At 32.6% G+C, this 23,027-nt stretch overlaps 1 protein-coding gene and 1 long non-coding RNA gene across 2 annotated transcripts; both read left to right on the top strand.

The window, feature by feature from the left end:
• The first annotated feature begins 13,249 nt into the window (after nt 1–13,249).
• On the top strand, nt 13,250–18,951 carry LOC101250859 (uncharacterized). The gene is made up of 3 exons (XM_004250697.5): nt 13,250–13,610; nt 14,266–15,549; nt 17,927–18,951. The coding sequence occupies exon 2, from the start codon at nt 14,268–14,270 to the stop codon at nt 15,387–15,389; it is 1,122 nt and encodes a 373-aa protein (XP_004250745.1). The 5' UTR covers nt 13,250–13,610; nt 14,266–14,267; the 3' UTR covers nt 15,390–15,549; nt 17,927–18,951.
• A 1,284-nt stretch (nt 18,952–20,235) lies between these two features.
• Nucleotides 20,236–21,238, top strand: LOC138339509 (uncharacterized). The gene is made up of 2 exons (XR_011212290.1): nt 20,236–20,368; nt 20,445–21,238. It is a non-coding gene; the product is annotated as an uncharacterized lncRNA (long non-coding RNA).
• Nucleotides 21,239–23,027: the final 1,789 nt, after the last annotated feature.

The following is a 23,027-nucleotide window of genomic DNA, read 5'->3' as shown; positions in this document are numbered from 1 at the left end:
TTTTGGACAAAAATTTGAAATTCAAATCTGATATTGGAGTATTAAATGTAGGAGAAGACCTTAGAATGAGGAAAGGAGAGAGAAAATTAATTGTGAATAGGAGAGAGAAAATTAGATTGTGTATAATTATATACAAAATTAGAAAATAAGGTTTTTATACAATTGGTTACATAATAGCTTGTGGGCCCCATTAATTATAGCAAAATAAAATAAACTATAATTATATAATGTAAATAAATTAAACTATACCCCTAATATATAATTAGTTATGAATGTTTGCCATTTCATATAATTTTCCCTTTAGTAAAAGATCATTCTAATATCTCGAAAGCTTTCTCCAAATCAATTTTCCTGTGCATTTTACCAATTTTTTCTTTTGATTCATAGTGTCTAGGTATGGTCTGATCCTATTAACTATAATATTGGTGATGTTCTATAAATCGTATTACAAAGACTAATGGGCCTACTATTGTTAATCTGCTCAGGGTTATTTACTTTTGGTATAAGACAAATAGAATTTTTATTAATTTCTGAAAGAATGGAGTTATATTTAAACATTTTCATGTCAGTAAGGAATATTGCTTCTTTAGTATCATTTCAATATTTTTGAAAGAAAAAGAGGGTGAAATTCATCTGGACTTCGCAATTTTAATGATTTAAAGGAGAAAATATCGTTTTAAAGTTCTTCATTATCAAGGGGTCTACCAATAATGTCTCTTTTTTTCCGTTGGAGGGCATTTTGACACATATTTTGGTTATGATAATCACTCTTAATGAGCTCAGTTGTGTATGTTTTGGAAGTAGTGGATAATTATGTTATTTATGGAAGAAGGGTTAAAAGTTTGATTCTCCACCGAGTTGTATAAGTTAATAATTCTATTTCTACTTTTATTTATAGTAGTGGTGTGGAAGAATTTTGTAGTTCCTCTAAAGCCATTGGACTCTAGATTTTCGTTTCAAAAAGTCCCCTTCTCTGTTGAATAATTTATTAACTCGATAGTGAGAGTGTTCTCCACAGTTTGGTGAATCTTTTTTGTTTATAACATCCATTTGTTGTAACTCATTTAATCTGTCCAGAAATAATTTTTGTTTAATTTTTTTCGAAAGTTACTTTGTTTCATATTTTATAATTTGAAAGAAGTTTTCTAGGACATAATTATAATTGTTATTATCCTTCCACTCTCCACTTACTATTTTAGAAAAATTTGAGTCCCTAATCCACATAGGGCTGAAAATTCGGTTGGTTCAATTTCATTTTTTCCCCTTTTTTTCTATTTTTGTTCTTGTACAACTTGTATCAAACGGGAAGTCAAAATAATTTGATTCAGTTCAATTTTTTATTTCAATTTTTTTTATGTTATTTTGATTCGATTTTTTATTCGGTGGCCCCTGGCTGTGTGGAAAGTGGAAAGGTTAGCTGTCGTTTGGTTTCTGATGTGCTGAGTGTTGTTGTATGCTGGTCGGCGTCTGATTGTTGTTGTGTTGCGGCTGCCTGCTGGTCGACGCCTGGTTGTTGCGTGTTACTGTTGGTCGACGTCGGTTGTCGAAACTCAAAAATGGTAATGTCCACCGGAACTCAGAAGTGGAAACTTCGGTCACTTTTGTCCTTAAAGAAGTAGGAACAATGGATAGTCTATAGAGTGTATCATAAAGTGGAAAAGTAACAAAAGTTTGGAAAGACAAACTTTTGTTTTTATTTTAAATTATAATATTTATTATTTAATATTTATAATTATAATATTCTGGTAAATCAAAATACCGAATAACATAAAAATTACATACCAAAAACCGAACTAAAATATCAAAAAATATAAAATATATTTCGAATATCAAAATAATTCAGCACGGTTCACTTTTTTAATTTTTTGATGTTTATGCTCAGCCCCAAATTCACATTGTTTCAAATCTAAATAATCGTTTTGAGAGATTTTTAGGTAGTTGGGTAGTATACAGAAGTGATCAAAATGTATACGAGAAAGATGATAGACTTTTGACTCTGTGAAGAGAGTTAAACCGGAATGGTTTCTAAGAAATTGATCCAGTCATTCCATAATGAGGCTTTTATTGTTCTTGTGCTTATTTGTCCAAGTATATTTTTGCCCCGTAAAATCTAAATTGATCATGTTCGTATCATCAATGCAGTTAATGAAGTTGAGCTTTTATTGTTGTTTATCGGTCTCCCCCCTAGCTTCTCCGAAGAACTAGTGATTTTGTTAGTATCTACAAACTAGCCATATCCCATTGATTTGGGTAGAAGTATTCCTTAAATTTTTCCATAATATTTTTCTTTGTCTATCAGTATTCCTAGAATAAATTATAGAGATAAACCATTTAGTGAATCTTTTACTAAGCTCAATAGTGGTGTGAATTTGTTGTTCAGTCATAACAAAATATTCAACCGTGATTTCAAGTTTCTCCAAAGTAGAGCAATCCCTCCAGAATATCCCAAAGTTTGGACCTGTATGACATTTGTGAAGTCTAGTACCTATAAAATTTTATTATGATCCCCCATTCTTATCTTGATAAGAGCAAGAATTGTTAGGTTATGATATTACATGAGTGTGCACATGTTTTTCATGAAATTAGTATTGTTTACATCTTTACCATAACAAAGTAAGATCTTCATTCATGGGGATAATGTGATCCTCTCTTGGCGTTAGAGTCACTTTTAGGTCCATAGTTGTTGATGAGATGCTTGATTTTTTGAATCTAGAATCGTTAGGATGATTAACACTACAGTTGTAGCAGCATATGTTCAAATTTGTTTTGTTTACTATGTGTGGGACTTTGATTAAAAACTTCCTTTTGATACCTTGTAACATATCCAATGTAAGTCGATTCTTCAAATGAAGAGTGTGAGTAAATGGATCTAGTATATTTGGTGTCTCTTCTCTCGAGTGAATGTACCTTAAGGCTCTGAATAGTCGATGATGGTTCCCTCATTTATGATTCTGAAACTACGTGATTCTCTATGTTTTGGTCTTCATTGTTGCTCATGTTCTCCTCATTTGGTTGACTTAGGTTTTGCATATCTATTATCTATTGTAACGAAGAGTTCAAAGGTATTAAGTTGGTGTATAAGCAAAAAATATTGGGTATTCAGGTTGAATAGTTGTGAAGAAAGTAGAATATGTGGTAAAACTCCATGGAGGTAAGTTCCTGGATTAGCCCTAGTTGTTTCAATGCTAGACTTATGAGGTTGTTGATTGATTCTCCCATATTATAGTGGGAAGTGGTGTGGGATTGTTTTCGTTCTAGTGGAGGTCTATCATTTCTTCCAATTTGAGTAAGGTCATACTTGAACTACATGCTATAAATGTCGCTAGTAAATATATGTTCATGATCGAATAATTCTGGTTGAGAAGTGTGAATGGATTTGTCAAGTTCTAAAACACAGTGTTTCTTGAGCTGTAATTTTGTTATTTCTAGGGGCCGGTATGTTTCATAAGGAAAGATTGTTTGGTAATGTGCTTGGGGGTTTAGTACTAGGTTGATTGAAAAGTGAGGTTGTTTCCCATGTGGATTACTCAAGGAAAACCTTTGATTGTGGCGTTGAAGAATGGTCTGCCATAGTTGGTGATGAGGAGTGTTGTTATATTAAAACATATTTGGTAGGAGGTTATGTATGATTTGTGGAAAATAGTTATGTTGGTGGTAGTCTTTTAAAGAGTTCACTTTTAGATGGTCGGATTTATTAGGATCTATACTAGGTTGTACTCTCATTTTTTATACTATATCACGTTTAAAACGTCCTATGACGTTCTTTATCATTGGACTCTTGTTAGTATCGAAATTAGGACTTGAGGATTGTTTGGTTATTGTGTTACAATTTATGGGATGGTTGGCATTTGGATAAACATTTGATTCTATTTCAAGAGTGTTTTTATTATTTGATTTTGATTTGGTGGCTTATATTGTTCTAGTTTGAGGTGTACTATTATTTTTATGGATTGTGGAGTTTTGCTGACAGGTTTTTACGATTTTTTGAATATTTTTTCTTGAGTGACAAGAGTTGGTAATTTGCAAGGTATGGCTGGGAAGATGCCTTGTGGACGTATATTTGTTTTATTTTTGACTATGGTGGGGTGGGAAGGAATAGTACGTAAATGGCGGTAACCTTTTATTCCGTTCCTTAGAAAAATATGTGTACCCTTTCATCACGCAAGTACGCTTTAGCGCTTTTGTCCATGTTTGTATTGTTTTATCATTGAAAGAGAACTTGGATACCATACTATATATATGACTTGTATTCTTATTTTCTAGTGACGTGGTTGGCTCCCCTCTTTTGCAATTTTGGGTTGAGTTTTTGGGTCATTTTTGTTTCTCTATTGTCTACTTTTGTCCTTGATATTTCGATTTGGTGGGGCTCTATTTTTTGAGGGATATTATTTTGGCTTTGCTCATTTATTTAATTTGTGTATTAAGTGTATTAAAATTGTGTAAGTAATTATTTTTTCGCATGTGCAGATTGTTGGACGTTTAATTTTTTCTTCTTTTTCCTCATTTGTTTCTTTCAAGATATCTTTTGGCATTGAATCTGGTAGGTTTACGCTTCTGAAAGTGGATGAGATATTATTGGATTTGTTAGGGCATGCGTGCACTAAGTGTCCAAGTTTACCACAAAATGTGCATAAGGGTATAAATGATTCATATTGGATTTTCAGGGATGGTTGCTTAATAATATGTCTGTGTGTTATGGATAAGGGTGCTAGGATACAAAGTTTGCATATATTCCTCTAGTTGTGCTCATTATAACAATATTTATTTAAGGATCGTTCATATTTGATTTCCTATTTCTTGGAGGATCTTAAGGTAATATAATTCTGTCGAAAGTTTCAATAATCTTATCCATTACGTTGAAAAGTTTATTTGAGCCATTGATGGGTTGAATTTTGCTTCCTATTTTCGATTTGAGATGAATTCTGATCCCAGAGGTAAGGTCATTCGTGCAATATGTTTTCGTAGTTTTATGTTTTAGAAAGTTTTATGAGATAAAAGTAAGGTCAAAATTGTTTATTTTATTCGGTGATTTGCAAAAGAACTAGAAGGCGATTTTGAAAATAGGCATATTATATTCTTTTGCCCACCTATTTAATGATTAATGAGTACTACCAGAGAATATAGCCTATGTTTTTCAATTGTTGTTATAGGAATGGAGTTTGGATGGTTATTGAGGTTATCTTGTTTGTCTTTGAAGTTTATGTTGTCTAAGCCTTGTGTAGCAAAACTCATGTTATATTCATCAATTAAGGATTGAAGGGGTATTACGAAACTTACTTTACGGGCTGGAGCTGTTGGACTTACCCCTTCATTTGGCTTTTTTCTACTTCGATGAAACAAGTTTGCTTCCTCATAACTCATTTCCTGATTTTCTTTGTTCTTCTTGTTCTAAGTTTTTTAGTGAGAAGCTAGAGGTTTCATTTTAGAGAGAAAACACTCTGAACTTCTTTTTATTAGCTACCGTGTCATTAGTCTCATCTTCAATTTGTTTTTATCATTTTCTAATTTTATTTCTTCATCTTCAATGTCAACTGCAATAGCCTCAAACTTATGTATTTCTTCAACAATGAAGCACTTCGAGTTCAATCACTTTCATTTTTTGCATTAATTTTGATGAATAGTGTGTATTATATGTGATTAATTAGCATTAACTTATGATACAATGCAAGAAAATGTAGTATTAACTAGCAAAAATATAATTCATTACACCCCTTAACCCCCATAAATGAATTTAATATAATATGATATGACCTTTTCAGATATTGATCATTTATACATTCTAACATCGCAACAAAACAAATATCTTGTAGCTTGAAAAAATATATTATAAAAATAGTAACTAATATAGTACCTTGGTATGATGTACTTCTATAACACTTTGGAAGTATAAAGTCATTGAAAGTTAAGAAGTTTGAAAATTTTTTTGCTAGTGTACTACTCCACGAGAGATATGTACGAGTCGTACATGGTTTCAAGAGTCGTGGATGAACAGTCATTTGACTCCAATTTTTTTGGGTTTCAATAAGTAGGTACATGATCGATTAGTACGGTCTGTAGCGAGAAAGACATGTTGTCGTTGGGCCTCATGAATTTGAACTTCAGAAGGTTAGGGCTTCAGTAATTTGTGTTACACATAAGGGGTTCACGGATCATGGAAAGAAGTATGGGTCGTGGTCTTGGCTTGTGGTTATTCATTTAAGAAGTGTTTTTAGGAGTATGGACCACAGATGGACAACACAGTCCAAAGACCACTATAAGGACCATACATAGGCTCGAAGGAGTGAGTTCGACAATTATTTCACAGGGTTAATTGGGTTCTTATATACTCTTTTAATTTCTAAACTACATCATTTTTATATTATGTAGAAGCACTAAACGGTTCCTAAGGCTCCAAATATCCCCCATTCACTCTTAGTTTCTCAAAATCCTGAAGTCTTCTTCTCCAAGTTTGTTTCAACATGTTTAATGATTCATACATAGCTTCAAGTCTCCTTTCCCAGTTTCAAGCTAGGGTTTGATCAATCTATATGAGAAATTCATCAATGGGCCCCTTTGAGTCCCAAAGAAACCTCAAATTCTAGAGAAAATGCACAAGTACCTCCTTAACCTATGCCCGAAATTCCAGAGACACATTTATACTATATTAAGGTCCTATTACCCCCCTGAACTTATTTTATAAGTAATTTTCTACCCTTTTTGGCCTACGTGACACTAGCTTGAAAAAAAAAAGTCAACTAGCATTGGGCCAACAAGATAGTGACACATAGGCTGAAAAGTGGTAGAAAATTATTAATAAAATAAGTTCAAAGGGGTAATAGGACCTTAGTATAGTATAAGTGTGTCTCTGAGATTTTGGACATAGATTGTGGGGGTACTTGTGCATTATCCCCAAATTCTGCTTTATGATTCTCACCAAATTCTAGATTTTCATGATTCTTCCAAGGGTTCAATTGATATAAAGTTTATTTATCATAAATGATCTTATCATGCATGATTTAATCATATTTTAATGATTTTTCATGAATTTCGTATGAACTCATGATATATAAGTGATTTTGATATGATTTTTTTTATGAATTCAAGGATGCTTTCGATTAAACTATCAATCAATTTTATGATAATTGACGCTTCCTATTGAAGTGCCTCATATGATGAAAGAATGATATGATATAACCACTTTCGACTAGAATGTCCTTTTTACTATGAAAATATTATCATAATTTAGATGCTTTCAATTAAGTTTCTCTTATAATATGTTATAAAATCACTATTTTAAAGGATTCATTCTATGAAATTTTTGAATGGTTTAATATTACTTGATTCTTGCAATTTCAAAGATTATGAATATGAGTATGATTACGTATATGCATGTTTTCTGTTGGGAGATACTTAGCACCGAGTTGGACTAGTGACGATTACCCAGGTCCTGGAGTTACGTGCCTCCATAGAATGTCTCAAATAGATAAAATAGCTAGTGGATCCACCGAAGCTCATGACTATGGCTCCTTCCTTGGCAAGTAGGATACTTTCTTTTCGATGTGGGATGAGCTCCATGTTATAACTCACATAGTTTATGTCAATTGACAACAACTCCTACAAAGATCTATGAATTTCTCAAAAACTTATGTTAGGATTATGATTTGAAGAATAATGCATGACCTTGCGCTATATATTATGAAATGATATGATCAAATTTATGTTGTGTTTACTTGTTCATGACATTATCATGTTGCAATATTACACCCATGCATCTTTTCTCATATTCAGTACACTCCGAGTACTGATCACATACTTCTCTTATGTGTATATTGTTTTATAATATAGGTTCTAATGCACCTTACTCAGGCTGTGGTCAGTATTGGATCATATCAACATGGTTTTGAATTGGTGAATCCTCACAGTTAGGGGGCACGAAACATATATTTTATTTATGTTATTTCAGACTTACTTCTATTTACGGCTTGTTCATGTGAGCTAGGGCTTGTCCTAGTCACTTATTACGTAGTATATACTTATTATTAGACATATATAGTATTATGCATTATGATTTTGTAATCTGATTTAGTTTTATGATGAGACTTTATATGAGACTTCTTATTCTTTATTTCAGTTATATTTTTTTTATCTTAGTGTCGTGCTATTTTTCATGTGATTCATTTAGAGTCTAACAAATTTCTATTCACTATGTCTAGGGGCAATTTTTTGGTCATGACTTGGTATATAAAATGCCATGTTCAAGTTTCTTAGGATGTCTAACAAGTCGCATTAAGTAGAGTCTTTTTCCATATTTATGATGTTGTGCGATAGAGTTGAGCTTTATAAAAGCTTCCTTCTAAATCTTCTTCTATGCATTTTCATAATATGCCTCCAAAAAGAGCTCCCATAACAAGAAATTTGAATGCTGAACCCAAAATAACTCAAGCTCCGACCGATCTTTGCAGAGTAAGTCTCACTTGCTAGTCTAAGGCTTCTTTTTCAAATGCTTACCCAAGCTATGATTGTGCAAGCTAATAGTGAGGTTATAACTCATGTGAACCCAAATATAGGTACAAAAACGACTAGGGTTTGTGACTTCAAAAGGATAATTCCTTTGGAATTACATGGTTCTAATGTGGATGAGGTCCACAAGAGTTTGTTAAGGGGACTCAAAATATTGTGGACATTATGGTTTGACTCTGTCTGTAAAGAAAAACTTGGATACTTACTAATTAAAAGTGAAATCTCAAGTATAATTCAATTGATGGAAGGAAGAAAGGATATTGATGTTGGTCCTTTGGATTGGGACAAGTTCAAGGGTGCTTTTTACATCGATTCTTCCTCTTCACATGAGAGAATCTAAGATGCAAGAGTTCATCAATTTGAAGCAAGAAAATATGAGTGTGAATGAATACACTTTGAAGTTCACTCAATTATTGAAGTATGCTCCGACAATAGTTGCAGGCTCTAGAGCTCGGATGAGCAAGTTTGTTTTGTTGTCTAAAAAATGGTTGTCAAAAAGTGTAGGACAATCATGTCGATCAAACAAATGGATATTTTGAGGTTGATGACTCATGCTTAAAATATTGAGAAAGAGAAGCTTAAGGAAAGTGCTAGGAAGACTAAGCAGGCGTGGACCGATAATGTTGATTACTCTTATCAGAGATCTGGTGGTGGTGGTTGTCGTTAGTTTCGGCAAAGTATTCAGTCCTGGACCCATTTTGTTCTAGTGATCCGGTGTCTAAGTTGAGTGCTTCTAAAGGGATTCTATCCCCATCATATCATATATTATTATAAGTGGGAAGCTCCTAAACTCAAAGTTGAATTACCATTTTACCCTTCACTTAAATATTTTTTTTTAAAATGTAAAAGTATTTTTAATAAATAATTAGATAGTAAACTTTAAAGTAATAAAGATATAATGAAAGATAAATAGTCATTCAAACAAATGAAGTTCAAACATTTCAAAACATCTCTTATTTAATTTTAAGTTAAAGAATTTAAAGAGTTCCATTGATAAAATTATATACATGATTTTTTCAACAAAAAATATTATTTTGATGTCTTCTCATGACAATAGCATGTGAATTGATTTATCTCACAAAATTCTTCTTCAAATTTTTCATGTTTCTTTTGATCAATAAATTTTAGACATATATGTATATATAGATAGAACTAATATTACATGTTTTGTTTCATTCTACTCATCGAAAATTTATGATTTTAACGCAACAGGTGATAAATAATTCTAGAGAGTTTTTCATTTAGACAAAAAGTCTGCTCAACATTCATGAGGTAAAACAAACCTACTTGTGTGAGGAAGAATATGTATGTTGTTTCGTTAATTTATTGACGGTAAATTTTTGGAGAATATAGTATCTGAATTAGAATTTAATCATTTCAGTGTATTCGATGCATTCTTCAAGAAGGTTAAAGGCGTCATGGACATTTATTTGTTGTTTGGTAAGTATTATTTTTCATTTCAATGTTGCATATTTTTACTTAGTTCATTGTTTGTTACACTCAATTTTTCGGTTGAAGAAAGGTAAATTGACTACTTTTTCTTGTATAATGGCAATGAAAAAGAAAAGAAATTTTTTCATTTACATGTTTGATGTACAAATCTTCTTTTAAAGATTATGTTTGGTATAACAAGTTGATTATCATGTAGTGAACACTCTAGGTTATTACATAAGAGGATTGAATAATTCATGTTTATATTTAATGTGCTTTTTTAGAATTTATAAATGATTTACTACTTGTATGAAAATAAAATCATGGTGTGATTTCATATTTGTAAATAAATACCCCTAATAACGAAAGAAGAGGAAGCGTTGAAGAAGAAAAACAGTATTGCTAAATAATTTTATATTCTGCAACTTTATGTTTTTATTGATTGAATTTAGAACTTATTATTTCATTTATTCTATCTAGAAAAAAAAATATTTGGATAAAAAATCTCATAGATTATTTATACTCATTTTAAGGAGTATATACTCCTTTTAATTTTTAAACATAAATTAATCTTTATACTTTTTTTGAAAAAATGTGTAGTGAAGATCTTAACTTTAAATTAGGATTATGATTCTACTCTTTACTAATTTAAATATTATTAAAGAACTAATTAATAAAACATTACTTAAACAATACTTATATAATATTAATCCATTATGTTTCTAGGTAGGATTAATTAGAGAAATGTTTAATTTGTTTTTTATTCTAAAATAGAGTTCGGTAGATGAAGTGTTTCGTAACAACAAAAGGCAGTAAATTATATCCGAAATATCCTTTAAAATTAAAGAACAAAAATGTCCTTTGAATTACCAGACATCTTAATGTGACACATATTTTTTAGATTTTAGTAAGAAACTTTACATATTCCCAACTTTAAACAATCTAATTCTCATAGACGTTATGTATATCATCAATTTTTAAATGACTTTTACAATTCCAAACTTGTAACTATAAATACCAAAAAATTATCTTCAAAATCACTTTATATTAATGCATACACTTAGTTATTCCGATGTATAATTGTTGATGAATGATTATTGGTGGATGTAATTACACTGACACATTGTTCAACACAATTACTTTTTGTTGATGCATACGCTTTGTTATTCTAATGTATAATTATTGATGGATAATTGTTGATGAATGTATTGTTCATCACATATGCAATAAAAAAGAGATAGATTTGTTTATACTTTTGTTAGTTATTGAGGAAGTTCCTCTATTCTTATAAACTAGAACTATTTCTCTCTTTAATTTTTGTTATTTAAAAGTTTTAGAATTCATTAGCTATTTTATTGTTTTTAGTCTACTCTATTTCATTTTATTTTCGAATTCATTAGCTAATTTGGTGTTACACTCTTTCTCTTTTGATTACTTAATTTTATGATAACTATTTATACATATTGTAACTGTATTGAAATAATTTACGAATATTTATACTAAGTAGCCTGCAATACAAATATATTTTCTATTTTGAAATTCAATTTTTTAAGTATGCATATATTTTGTAGTAATTACAAGGGACAAATGTGCAACACACATTTTCAAAATCTAGTATTATTATAAGCAGGAAGCTCAAAACTTAAAAGTTGAATTACCATTTTGCCCATCTAATAAATTAAAACTTTTATAATTTTCATATATATAATCTTCTTATTCTCATTTCATAATCTTGACCTTTCAAATTTCTAACACAAATGTAAATAAAAATAAAAATGAGTAATTATTCCTTATAGACAAGAAATTAAAGTAGATTCATATATCTTTAAAATTAAATTTCATCTCTATCTTTTTTATATTTCTTTTAACAATAATTCATGTGACTTTTCATGTTTCCATAATTTTGTTCTATAAATTTTAACTTTTTCAAGAAAAACTTTTATTTACCACTCCTACAATTCTTGTGTGTAGGAACTCTAAACATGTGAAATAATGTCACAATTTGAGGCGAAAGTTGTGAGATTCCCTTCTGCAGTCACAAGAATAGACAAGAATTCAATTACTGAAGCATCGAAACTTGATGTGTTAGTTCTATACTTATTTGTAGTAAGAATTATAATAAGATTTTTTTTGTCTCTCTTCATATAGTTGAATTTTTGTTTTATAAGCAAGTTGCTCTAAATTTATATATATGCTCAAATGTTCAGTTTCACTATAGAGATATAAATAAAATGGAATGCTTAACTACCTTGCTCATCTGTACCTTTTTTTTTGGCTTCGTATTTATAATTTTACATATATATTAATTTTCATCTTTAAAAATGAATGTGATAAAATAGGATGTTTACTCTTTTCTTTTCTTTTTATGGAAAAAAAAAGGTGAAACATATAATATTAGATTAATGGTGGATAAGTTATGTATGAAGTGAAAATAAAATTTTATATAAAAATAGTAGTTATTCATAAATATTCTAATTTTCAAAATATATATAATAAGACTTTTTACATAATAGTTTTATATATTTATAGTTAATTAATTAGTTTAAAGTGTTTGTGGATAAAAAATTGATACAATACTTTAAACACATTCATTATAATTATCTGGAGATTCAAAAGGCAAAGTAAAAAAGTTGAAAGGGATTGTTAACAAGGGCGAATATGGTCATCGAAAAATTTAGTCTATTTTTCTTTTGGTCGACCTACTTAACAGGGTGTTTCATCTAGTTCTAGTGGCGGACAACGTCACAAAATATTTTATGCTCTTGAAACTCAACATGATCAAGAGAGTTCTCCAGATGTGGCAGTAGTATGTAGCGAGTCTTACATGATGTTTATGCGTTTCTAGATCCAAGATCTACCTTGTCTTTTGTGACTCCTTATATTTTTATGAAGTTTTACGTGAGCCTTGAAATATTTTTAGAACCTTTCTTAGTCTCTACTCATATAAGTAATTCTATTTTGACTGAATGGGTTTATAGAAATTGCCCAATCTCAATATTTAGTTTTTTTTTTTACCTTAGTTGATATAGTAAAGTTAGATACGAAGAAAAAATTACAAAGACTAAAGATTGGGGGTGGGGGGAGGGGGGAGATTTTAATTATTTTTTCTCATTTACTACGAGACCCATAATTACAATTTTGAGAAAAAATGTTGTCATAACACATGTATTTACTTGTCAATTTTCATGACTAGTTCAAAATAAAAAATTCCACAAGATAATAGAAACTGAGGACTCGTTTGGACTTGATTAAAACATAATAATGTAATTTTAAATTTAAAGAAAGAAATAAAAAAAAAAAATTGATTGACCCAACAACTAAAGTGGAAGAAGAGTAGTAGAATGGAGGTATTTTTGTGTAAAATACTTAATCACACCAATTGGGTCGGCCAATGACCCTCTTTTGTTGTTTCTTCTTTCACACAAAGCATCCATCACCCCAATCATCAAAACATGACAATTTGCCTTCTTACCTCTATATTTCCCCCAATTCAAACCACTTCTCACATGCTTTTCCTTCTCATCAAATGTGTTGTTCATCATACTATTTCTTGTTGGCCCTCCAAACCCTTGTGATCCAAGATTCACTTTTTCCTCTAATATATATCCACACATATACTTAACCTCATCCCCAATAACTATCTCTTTCTCAGCGTTTTTCTTCACCATACTGCCACTTTGGTAACAACTTAGAATCATCTTTGTTTTTTCTTGTCTAAGTATCAAAGCTGATGCCTTTATGAATTTATTAATGTAGCAAATCAAGATTCTTATCATTGACTTTATATGTTTTCATTCAAGTTTTTTTTTCTTTTTTTTTGGGCATGTTTGGTGTTAGATTTGAATGGGTGTTGAGGATTTACATATCAGACCCAATGAGTTTGGAATTAAGGCTTAGTGGTAGTAGTAGGAGTAGGTGTACTGTGTTTTGGTCTCAAAGCAGTGAGCTTTTCTTGTCTGTTTCTTTTGCAGTTATTTAATTTTTAACTAGGTCTGAAACAATTAGTAATTGATTATAAGTTTATCCATGTATTCTCTGTCTTGTTACTATGTTAAATTAATGATCAAGTGAGAATTTTGGTACAAAATGATTTTGTTGTTAGCGTTAGCGTGATGTATGTTGGAATCTAATCACGTACTAGGTTAAATTTTGAGGGGAGTGCGGTAGGCTGACTGCTAGGGTAAATGTTGTCTAATTAAGGTAAATCCTCTGAATGTAGTTTGGGTTAAGGGCATACTTGATTGAAATGTTGGTCGTTAAATTTATTTGTGTTATAAGGCTTGCAATTTAGGCGGTTGTTGATTATAATTTGATTCGTATCTGTGGTTGTTGTAGGAATGAAAAGAGCAGCGATCTACAGCTGTGTACCCCTAATGAAGGATCATTGGCCTATCAAAAAGGCTCTGACGTTGTCTGATGTAGATATCACTCATCCATTCCTCACTTTGTCTCGACAACAAGTGGAGAACCACATTGTGTTGCATATGACAACAGAACAACAGGAGCATTTGAGAACCCAAGGCCAAATAGATTTTAATGCCCGAGATGATGATACAGGTAAGATGTATGTGATGAAGTTGAAATGGCGGGGAAGCTATTACAATCTGATTGGTAAGTGGGGCAGAGTTGTACGAGGGAAAGGACTTGATGTAGGGCAAGAGATTAAAATACGTTGGGAAAATGGATGCTTCTACTTCTCGGTCCCAAAGCAGCAGATTGTTGCAGTCCCACCAATTCGGATGGTTGCAGCACCGGTAGTGCAAGACCATTGGCCCATTAAGAAGATCTTGACGCTCTCTGATGTGGACACCAATCATCCATTTCTCCCTCTGCCCCGTCGATTAGTTGAGGATCATATCCTTGTGCATTGGACACCTCAGCAACAAGAACTGCTGAGGAAGGAGGAGCATGTGAATGTAAATGCCCGAGATTATGATACTGGCGAAGGTTATATAATGAAATTTAAGTGGAGGGGGAATTTCTATAACCTTATTGGGAAATGGGGAGCAATAATTCGGCAGAAGGGACTTGGTATTGGGAAAGAGATCAGATTACGCTGGGAAAATGATTGCTTGTTCTTCTCAGTACCCCAGGAGCGGTATGTTGCCACAGCCTCGGCAATGGATAATTGGCCTATTAAGAAGGCACTTACATTGTCTGATGTGGATACCAATCATCCATTTCTTACTTTGCCCGGCAAGGCTGTTGAAGATCATATTCTTTTTTACTGGTCACAGCAAGCCAGAGAACAACTGAGAAATGAGCATCAGATGAATATTAATGCTCGAGATGATCACACTGGTGATACCTATTTGATGAAGTTGAGATGGCGGGGGAGTTACTATAATCTCATTGGAAAATGGGGAAAAATCATTAGAGGGAAGAAACTTCAGGTTGGAATGGAGATCAGACTACACTGGGATAATGGATGCTTATTCTTCTCAGTTCCTCAGTTGTAGCATTGGACAACCTGTAAATGTAGGTGAGCCACCAAAAGACTTTTCCATTTCAACGTGGAATGTGGCATTGAAAATTAGATTATTCAGGCGAATGGCTTGGCAGAGCTGGATTTAAATTTATCCAGGCAGCAAGTGGCTGACTAAGCACAAAATTTATCAGGTGATGCAAAGCACTGTAACAGTTTTACTTCTTATACTACTTCTGTGAGGGTCTAACAAACGTTACCTTTCTTCCTGGAATAGTTCCACCCCTGCCTTACCTTTTGTGTGTAGTTTGGATTGGCAAGTTGATGTCATATGATTGTTTTTTCATTCATTTGATCTTTTTGGTAATCCCCATGGTTTTATCCCAAAAATTTTAGTTTGTGGCTATGGATCTCTTATTTATTTTTTGTATTTGATGCTTCACTGCAATTGGAAAGGCATTACTTAAATGCAACTCCTTTACATCAATAGTCTTATATTACTTGTAAAAAATAAAATAAAACGAAAGCAATTTCTTGCCATGCTCATACGATGTTTCCCTGCTTTTTATTTCACTCTTTTTCTGATCAGTAAGGTAAGTTCTATTTATTTCAAAAGCACTACTATGGGCTGGGATTATGTACCAACTTTTCCTCAACTGCTTGTTTCTTTTTTCTTTTTTCTTTTTTGGTCAGTTAAATTGTTTCACTTCATAAATCAAAGGTCAAAATCGGCATATACAAGAAGTATACCTAAAAGTGAAGAATGGTTCTCTACAAAAAACATTCAATCCTTTAAACAATCCGAAACTACAAGGGCACACCAAATATAAATAAGGGATAAGAGACTACTCCTTAATTGCCCAAAACTCAATTCTAGCCCTTCAAAAGCCCTCTTATTTCTCTCTCCAAATGATCCATGTCAATGCCAGAGGAACAACATTCCATGCCTGTTCTTCCAACTTTCAGCAAAACAACAAATCCTTCACTGAATTTGGCATCACCGCAAACATACCAGCCTAATTGAACATATTCCACCAGTCTTATGGCCAGACTGCAGTGTAGTAGAGATGATCTACATCTTCGCCCACCTCCTTGCATAAGTAACACCAGCTGATAGAAACAACTTCCTTTTCCTAATGCTTTCTGCTATCAAAATCACCCCTATAGCAGCTAATCATGTGAAAAAGCACAGCTTCCTTGGCACCTTAGGAATCCAAATTGGCTGTACAGAAATAACCTCCTCTGCTCTCACCAAAAGCTTCTCATAAAGGACTTGACTGAAATATCGCATTTTCCCCCCAACTTCCATCTCATGGTGTCAGATCTTTCAACTGGCTCAGAATGCTCCAAGTCCCTGTTCCTTCATTTGTCTTTTCAACATTCTTGCCGCTCAGATATATGACTCGCGTTCGTTAACATTCAAAATTTCATTTGAATCTGCTGATTTGTTGACTTATCCAGTTCAATTATTTCCTTCCAATTTCCCATTTCAAAGAATTGTTTGAGCAGAAAAAACCAACTGCATATATCTTATAGAAACTATAAACATGAGTGATAGGTCTAAAATCCAAAGATCATTATGGTCTGTGTTTTGAATTCCTGTAACTCCCATCTTTTTATGGTTTTGATTGAGAGTACCTCCCAACGAGATGAACACATGTGCCCAGGCACACTCAAAATGTTACTCCTTTGTGCCATTTTATAACACATACTTCCCATTTTAATTTGTCCCCAAAAAAGTGACACCTTTCTATATCAGAAGTAATTTAACTTTAATGTTTTAATTTATATTACTAATGATATGATTTTATAGCCATATAAATCTCATTTTAAAACAAGTTGTTCAAAGTCTTTTTTCTTTCTTAACACCTTGTACCCAGTCAAACACCTCCACAGAAAATGGGATGGAGAGTGATAATTCTTTGAAGTTAGATGGGAGTATCAATGCGGAGAAAATTCGTTCGCAATCCCAAATATTGTGTTTCCAATTTGTCACTTCTGCACGGGATCAAAGGAAATGCATATGTAGGCCAAATGGGGTTTGGGTTAAGTGTTATTGTTTTAGAAATTTGTTCAGTCCCAAGACATTGCATTTTCTGACCTGCCACTTGTCTAGCAGACCAGTTGAAGACAAATGTGGGATGAAGCAGTACTTTCTGCAAGAAGACAGTTTGGTCTTTTGACTTGTCTTCTTAGAAAGTTTCTTATTTTAATTACTCACTTGAACTAAATTGTTTTGGTCGGTTTCCTACTTGTTGATTAATACTTATATAGTGGATTTCATTTATTTTGTCTAAGATATTTGTAAATATGATATAATATATGAATTAGGTCCAGGGAATGCACAATAATCTATTATAATCAATTAGGGAGATTGTATTCTAGTAATATCTGCATTATCTTCTATTTTGGAACATGCGTACACACTGTTTAACCATAGTAGCTTCAAAGAGAAATCAAGTCGTGCATTCTCAATGTGTCTCTCCCTGTCTTACTCTAGAATTCTGTAGGACCACTAAATCGTAGGCTTTTGGTTATTTTGAGACTAACTGTTGTGTCCAACTTTTTCAGGCTCTTGAGATTTCAAAGACAAAATACCCATGCTATATGTGAAATCTGGTCAAATGGATTTTGTCTGAATCAACAGATTGTCTCTGCTGAGCCTTCTGCTGCACATTGCACACATGTATCTTCTGTTCAGCAATAATAACTACATGTTTCCAGCTACTTGGAAGTCTTCAAGCCAGTCATAATCCTTAATGAGCTGTTACAACTGCAGTCAATGTGACCTCAACCTTTTGCTTTTGCAGAGAAAGGACAGTTGCTTACCAGATGCTTATAAATTGGTTCTTTCGTACAACCAATTGGATATTCTTTTGTTGTGTGAATTCCTTTTTACCAAAAGTTGTGAGGAACCTCAGAGATTTTGGTTCCTCAAAGGAGGAATTCAGGAAGTCCTCGGGGCTTTCGTCTATTGGTTAGAACACAACGCATGATGTGTGGATTAGGTGTACATCACAAGTTTGAACTCTGCCACCGGCAGAATCCTAGTATTTAAGTGGAGAAGGGTTAAGGTACAGGCCCATTATCCACCAAACTTCAGACTGTGCACCAGTTGTCTCTCAAAAAGTTTCAGTTTCAACGAAAATAAGAGAGATTTTGGGAGCATACACCTTGTAAAATGGAAGGATATATAATTTGTGCAGTTGGAAACTGGTAAAGCTGGCCACTGGGATATCAGAAAGTGACTGCATCATAGGGACTATTTGCTGTCAGTAGTCTGCTTAAGCTGAAAGCATTAGACCCGAACACAGCACTTGATCAAATTGCTTCTCTAGCTGATGAGTTATTTGCATCTGCTGTTGTATCCAAGTAAGCAACAAGCTTCATTAAAGTAACTGTTAAACGACCCACAGCTATTGTTTGATTGTTTGTGTTCCCTTAAGTAGTGATTTTTCTTAAGTAGGAGAGTATGTAAATCTGGTGACTTGTACAGTTTGGTATCATGTATGCTTGAACATAACGTACTGATATTTTGAGAAAACTAAGGACAACTTCTCCAAGCTTGAAATGGGAAAGGGAAGTGGCTTAAAACATACCATAATTCTGCAATTTGTCCCCATGTAAAAATTAGATGGTTCAAGTCACTCAAGACCTTCAAAGTTGTCCACATATTTTGTTTGGGCACATAAGTAGGACTTTTACCTATTGAATATCTCTACCATCCAACATTTGAGCCACTTAAGCACTTTTTATGCAAAAATATTCATTACACCGTTGAACTTGAAGCTTTTTATTTGGTGTACATCTAAATTTTATTTCGTTCTAATTACCCCTGAACTTGTTTATTCATCCAACCTGTGCACCTTTTCTATTCACCTGGCGTAAAATTTGAAATCACATTCTACTAGGCGCGTGAGGAAGTAATTTTTTACCACGTCATTAAGCTACAACGGTAATATACATAAAATTTCTATTTTTCTTTAATATTTAGCTTACTTTAAAGATTTTTCTCTCTCTATTCTCTAGCTATTTATTCTCCCCAATCCCTTCTCTCTTTTCAAATTTTAGAATTTTCTTCTTTTTTTTATTTTAATTGTTATTGCTAAATTCATGAATTAACAAAACAAGCAAACAAATAATCAACAACACATCACATTAATTATATTATCGACAAATTGACCATTCTTAAACTACTTATTGATATGTAATGATAGATTTGCTATACTTCAAGAAAAGATAAACCCACGTCTAGAAAAGAAGAGTAGCAAATAGATGGCTTGACATCTTAAACTCGGGCTATCTAATTGACTGTTTGCAATTCCGCTAAAAACTCATTAGTCTACTGGTCAAGCCCTAGAATTTTTATACACAAAAAAAGTCTAGTTTCCTTTTATTTGTTGCAACAAATAAAAGAGAAGTAACAAACTTGCTGGAAAAAATTAAGAAAAACTTACTAGATTGGAGAGACGTAGATTACTATACACACCAGATGTGAATTAAATTTTATCATTTATAAATTTAATTTGATCGAATTTTAATATAGATATCGAACGTAAAAATAAAATAAGAAAGAAACAGACAACCGGCCTCTTTAATGCACATTAGAAGGTGCTTGAATGTGGAGACCACTTATATTATTTGGTTTTAAAAAACAAACAAAAACAAAACAAAACTATCACTATATAAACAATTAATGTAATGTGTAATAAATCTCCCCCATATCCTTAACCCCACTTCCTCCGCCAAATTAATTGCAAAATTGTATCCACACAACTTGAACAAACACCAATGACAAAGTGTGTGGGGGTGGGGTGGGTTGGAGTGGGGGTGGGGTAAAGAAGCAAATAAGTAATCTGACAGTTGCTTAACATTGAAGTGACTACTAAATTCTTCTATGTGATTTGCTTCTAGGACACGGAAATAATTGAACAGATAGATCGAGATGTCAAGCGCACACATCCAGACCTGCACTTTTTCTCTGGGAACACACCATTTGCAAAATCTAACCAGGTAAATTCTAGCCTTCTTGACTTGAGAGTTAGTACAAAAAAGTGAGGATACTGATGGTTGTTATCTATTTGTCTAGGTGGCTAATATTTATCTAGGTGGCAAAATATTTATCTAGGTGTCATGTGCGTGTAGACACGATTGGAGTAATCGGACAAAAAGGTGCATGTGTTGGATGAATAAACAAGTTCAGGTGGATAATTAAAATGAAATAAAATTTAAGTGTACACCGAATAAAAAGCTTCAGGTTCAGGGGTGTAATAAATACTTTAACCCACTTTTTATCTACATGACACATCATCTGTGATTCACGTAACATGGGTTTGTGAATATGTTTTACATTAATTTCCCCCAACACTTACATCCTCTTCTATTTTATAAATCCTATATCTATCCACAATTTTTATCATTGTTGATCTTCTTCCTCTCTTATTTTTTCTTCTTCTTATGTCTCTCTTCTTTCATATTTCTACTCTGTTTCCATTCTTCTTCTTCTTCTTTTTTTTAGGTATATAACAAAATTCAGAGAATATCGAGGAAGTCGATATATGTAATTGTGGTGATTATTGGCGTATGAGAATTTTGAGGATTTTACTGGATTCATGTAGTGATTTTTCTAGATGCAATCCTTCAAAGATGTCACGATTCGAGACTGCCCCCCTAATCTTAGCATGGTGCTTAGAGTCACCAGTGACCACAAGTTAACCCTTGATACTAGCATAGTCATAAGCAACTAAACATGAACATGTGAATGACTGAGCGAAAGCATAATTATGGAATACTAGTTCAATGTATCTCTGAACAAATTTTTTATACAACAACTGTAATCTGAAAAGAATCTAAAATAGAATAGCCCGAATATAACAATTCTAATTGATTGTCAATGAAGTTTCTAGTAATACTTATCATAGTCACTTGGACATGACCCTTGCTCCCCTTAATTAGTACTTACGAATAGAAATAACATACTAGAACTACAAACTGACTTGAGTGCTCGAAATAAGAGAACCCATCACCTACTGGCTGGAAGTTGAGATCTGTCTGACTATGATCCCAAATCTACATCGAAAATGTAAGCAAAGGAAGTATGTGATCAGTACTTTATATGTATGAGTATGTGAGATATGAATCATAAGTTGTAAAGCTGGAAATGATGAATATGGGATGCTAAACTAAATATGAAATTGAAATACATGAATTGATACAATTACCAAGTTATAAAGCATGCAACTAATAGATACTGAAACTGAAATAATTGAATACGAGGTCAATATTCTGAAAATTTAAACTGTGGGAGATACTAAAACCGGCATAAACCATGCGAGCTACTACATAGAGTTGAGTGTATTGCTCTCACATTGAAAAGAGAGTGCCAAATACTTGCAATGTAAGGGACTTGAACTCTGAGCTGAGGTGGATGCACTAGCCTACATCTATAAAGACTAATCCTAGGGTAGCACGTAGTTCTTGAACTTTGAGATTGCTATTAAAGGTCCACGGACGCTAAGCAGAATCCTTCATCCATAGAGTCCACTTGGTGCTTAGCATACTAGCAATGAAAACATGCATAAATCTAGAAACTGTATATGATATTACTAAATCATATTGATAACCGATAAATATTGAGTAGCTCATAAATCATGATAAATAAACATAACCTAAAAGTTATTTTTACCTAAAAGCATCTAAATCATGATATCTGAAAATATACTAAAAGATATTTTATCGGAAAACATCCTAATTAATGAAAATTTGATAATATGAGACATGCATCTTAAATTGCATAATTTTGAGTCATAAAATACTTGAATGCTATGAGTTCGTGAAACTATCATTGAAAAGATGAAATCATAATCAAATTATGCAATTTAATATTATTCATGAACAAGAAACTTAATTTAAGTGAGAACCCATGAATATCATAAAATTTCTAATTTTGGAAAAATCATAACTTGAAGAAATCGGAGTTTCTTTAGGACTTATTAGGTGAACAGAGACCCATTAATGAAGTTCCCATATACTTAGACGAGAAACTATAATAACCTCCAAGTTATTTATGTTATACCTTATATTTGTTGCTTAGAGTGTTTCTATAGCAATCCAAGTCATTTATAACTTGTTGGGACTAACAGTTAGGTCACTTGATCGTTCTTTGGTTTTTGTGTGAGTTTTCGTGTTTGAAGCTTTTGAACCTTGAACTATTATTGTTGATCAAAAGTTCAACAAAATGACCTCAAGATTCAATTCCAATTATTCCATCAGCTTGGAAGGAGTAATTTTAGGCTAATAGCATGGTCGACACGACTCCCCAAGCTTTCGATGTAAGCCTTTTTGATTAGGTATTTTGACTTTCAAGTAATGACCTAAGTTTAACTTTAGTCAACATTCTAAGTAAATGAGCTCGGATGAGAATCGGCAACGCAGTGAGCTCCTCAATAATGATTTTGGTCTAGAACCTTCGTTTGGATCCTGAGGCTTCCGGACTAATTCTGAGCCCCCTTTATAGATGTTTACTTAAAATGAAGTTTAGAGGTGGGACCCATTTTTTTGTCGAGATGACCTTGTATGGGTGTTTCAATTGCTCTATTGAGTCAAGAATATCAAATTTGTTAGATATGCATATCTTGTTCACGTGCACAAGATTCCAAACGAATTCAGAACG

Source organism: Solanum lycopersicum, chromosome 11, assembly GCF_036512215.1.
Source record: "Solanum lycopersicum chromosome 11, SLM_r2.1".
Taxonomy (NCBI): Eukaryota; Viridiplantae; Streptophyta; class Magnoliopsida; order Solanales; family Solanaceae; genus Solanum; species Solanum lycopersicum.
Note: the sequence above shows the minus strand (reverse complement) of the source record. Positions and strands in the feature narration are given on the sequence as shown.

Excerpts from the sequence above, each read along its gene's own strand:
- LOC101250859 (XM_004250697.5), top strand. The coding sequence starts at position 14,268 with ATGAAAAGAGCAGCGATCTACAGCTGTGTACCCCTAATGAAGGATCAT.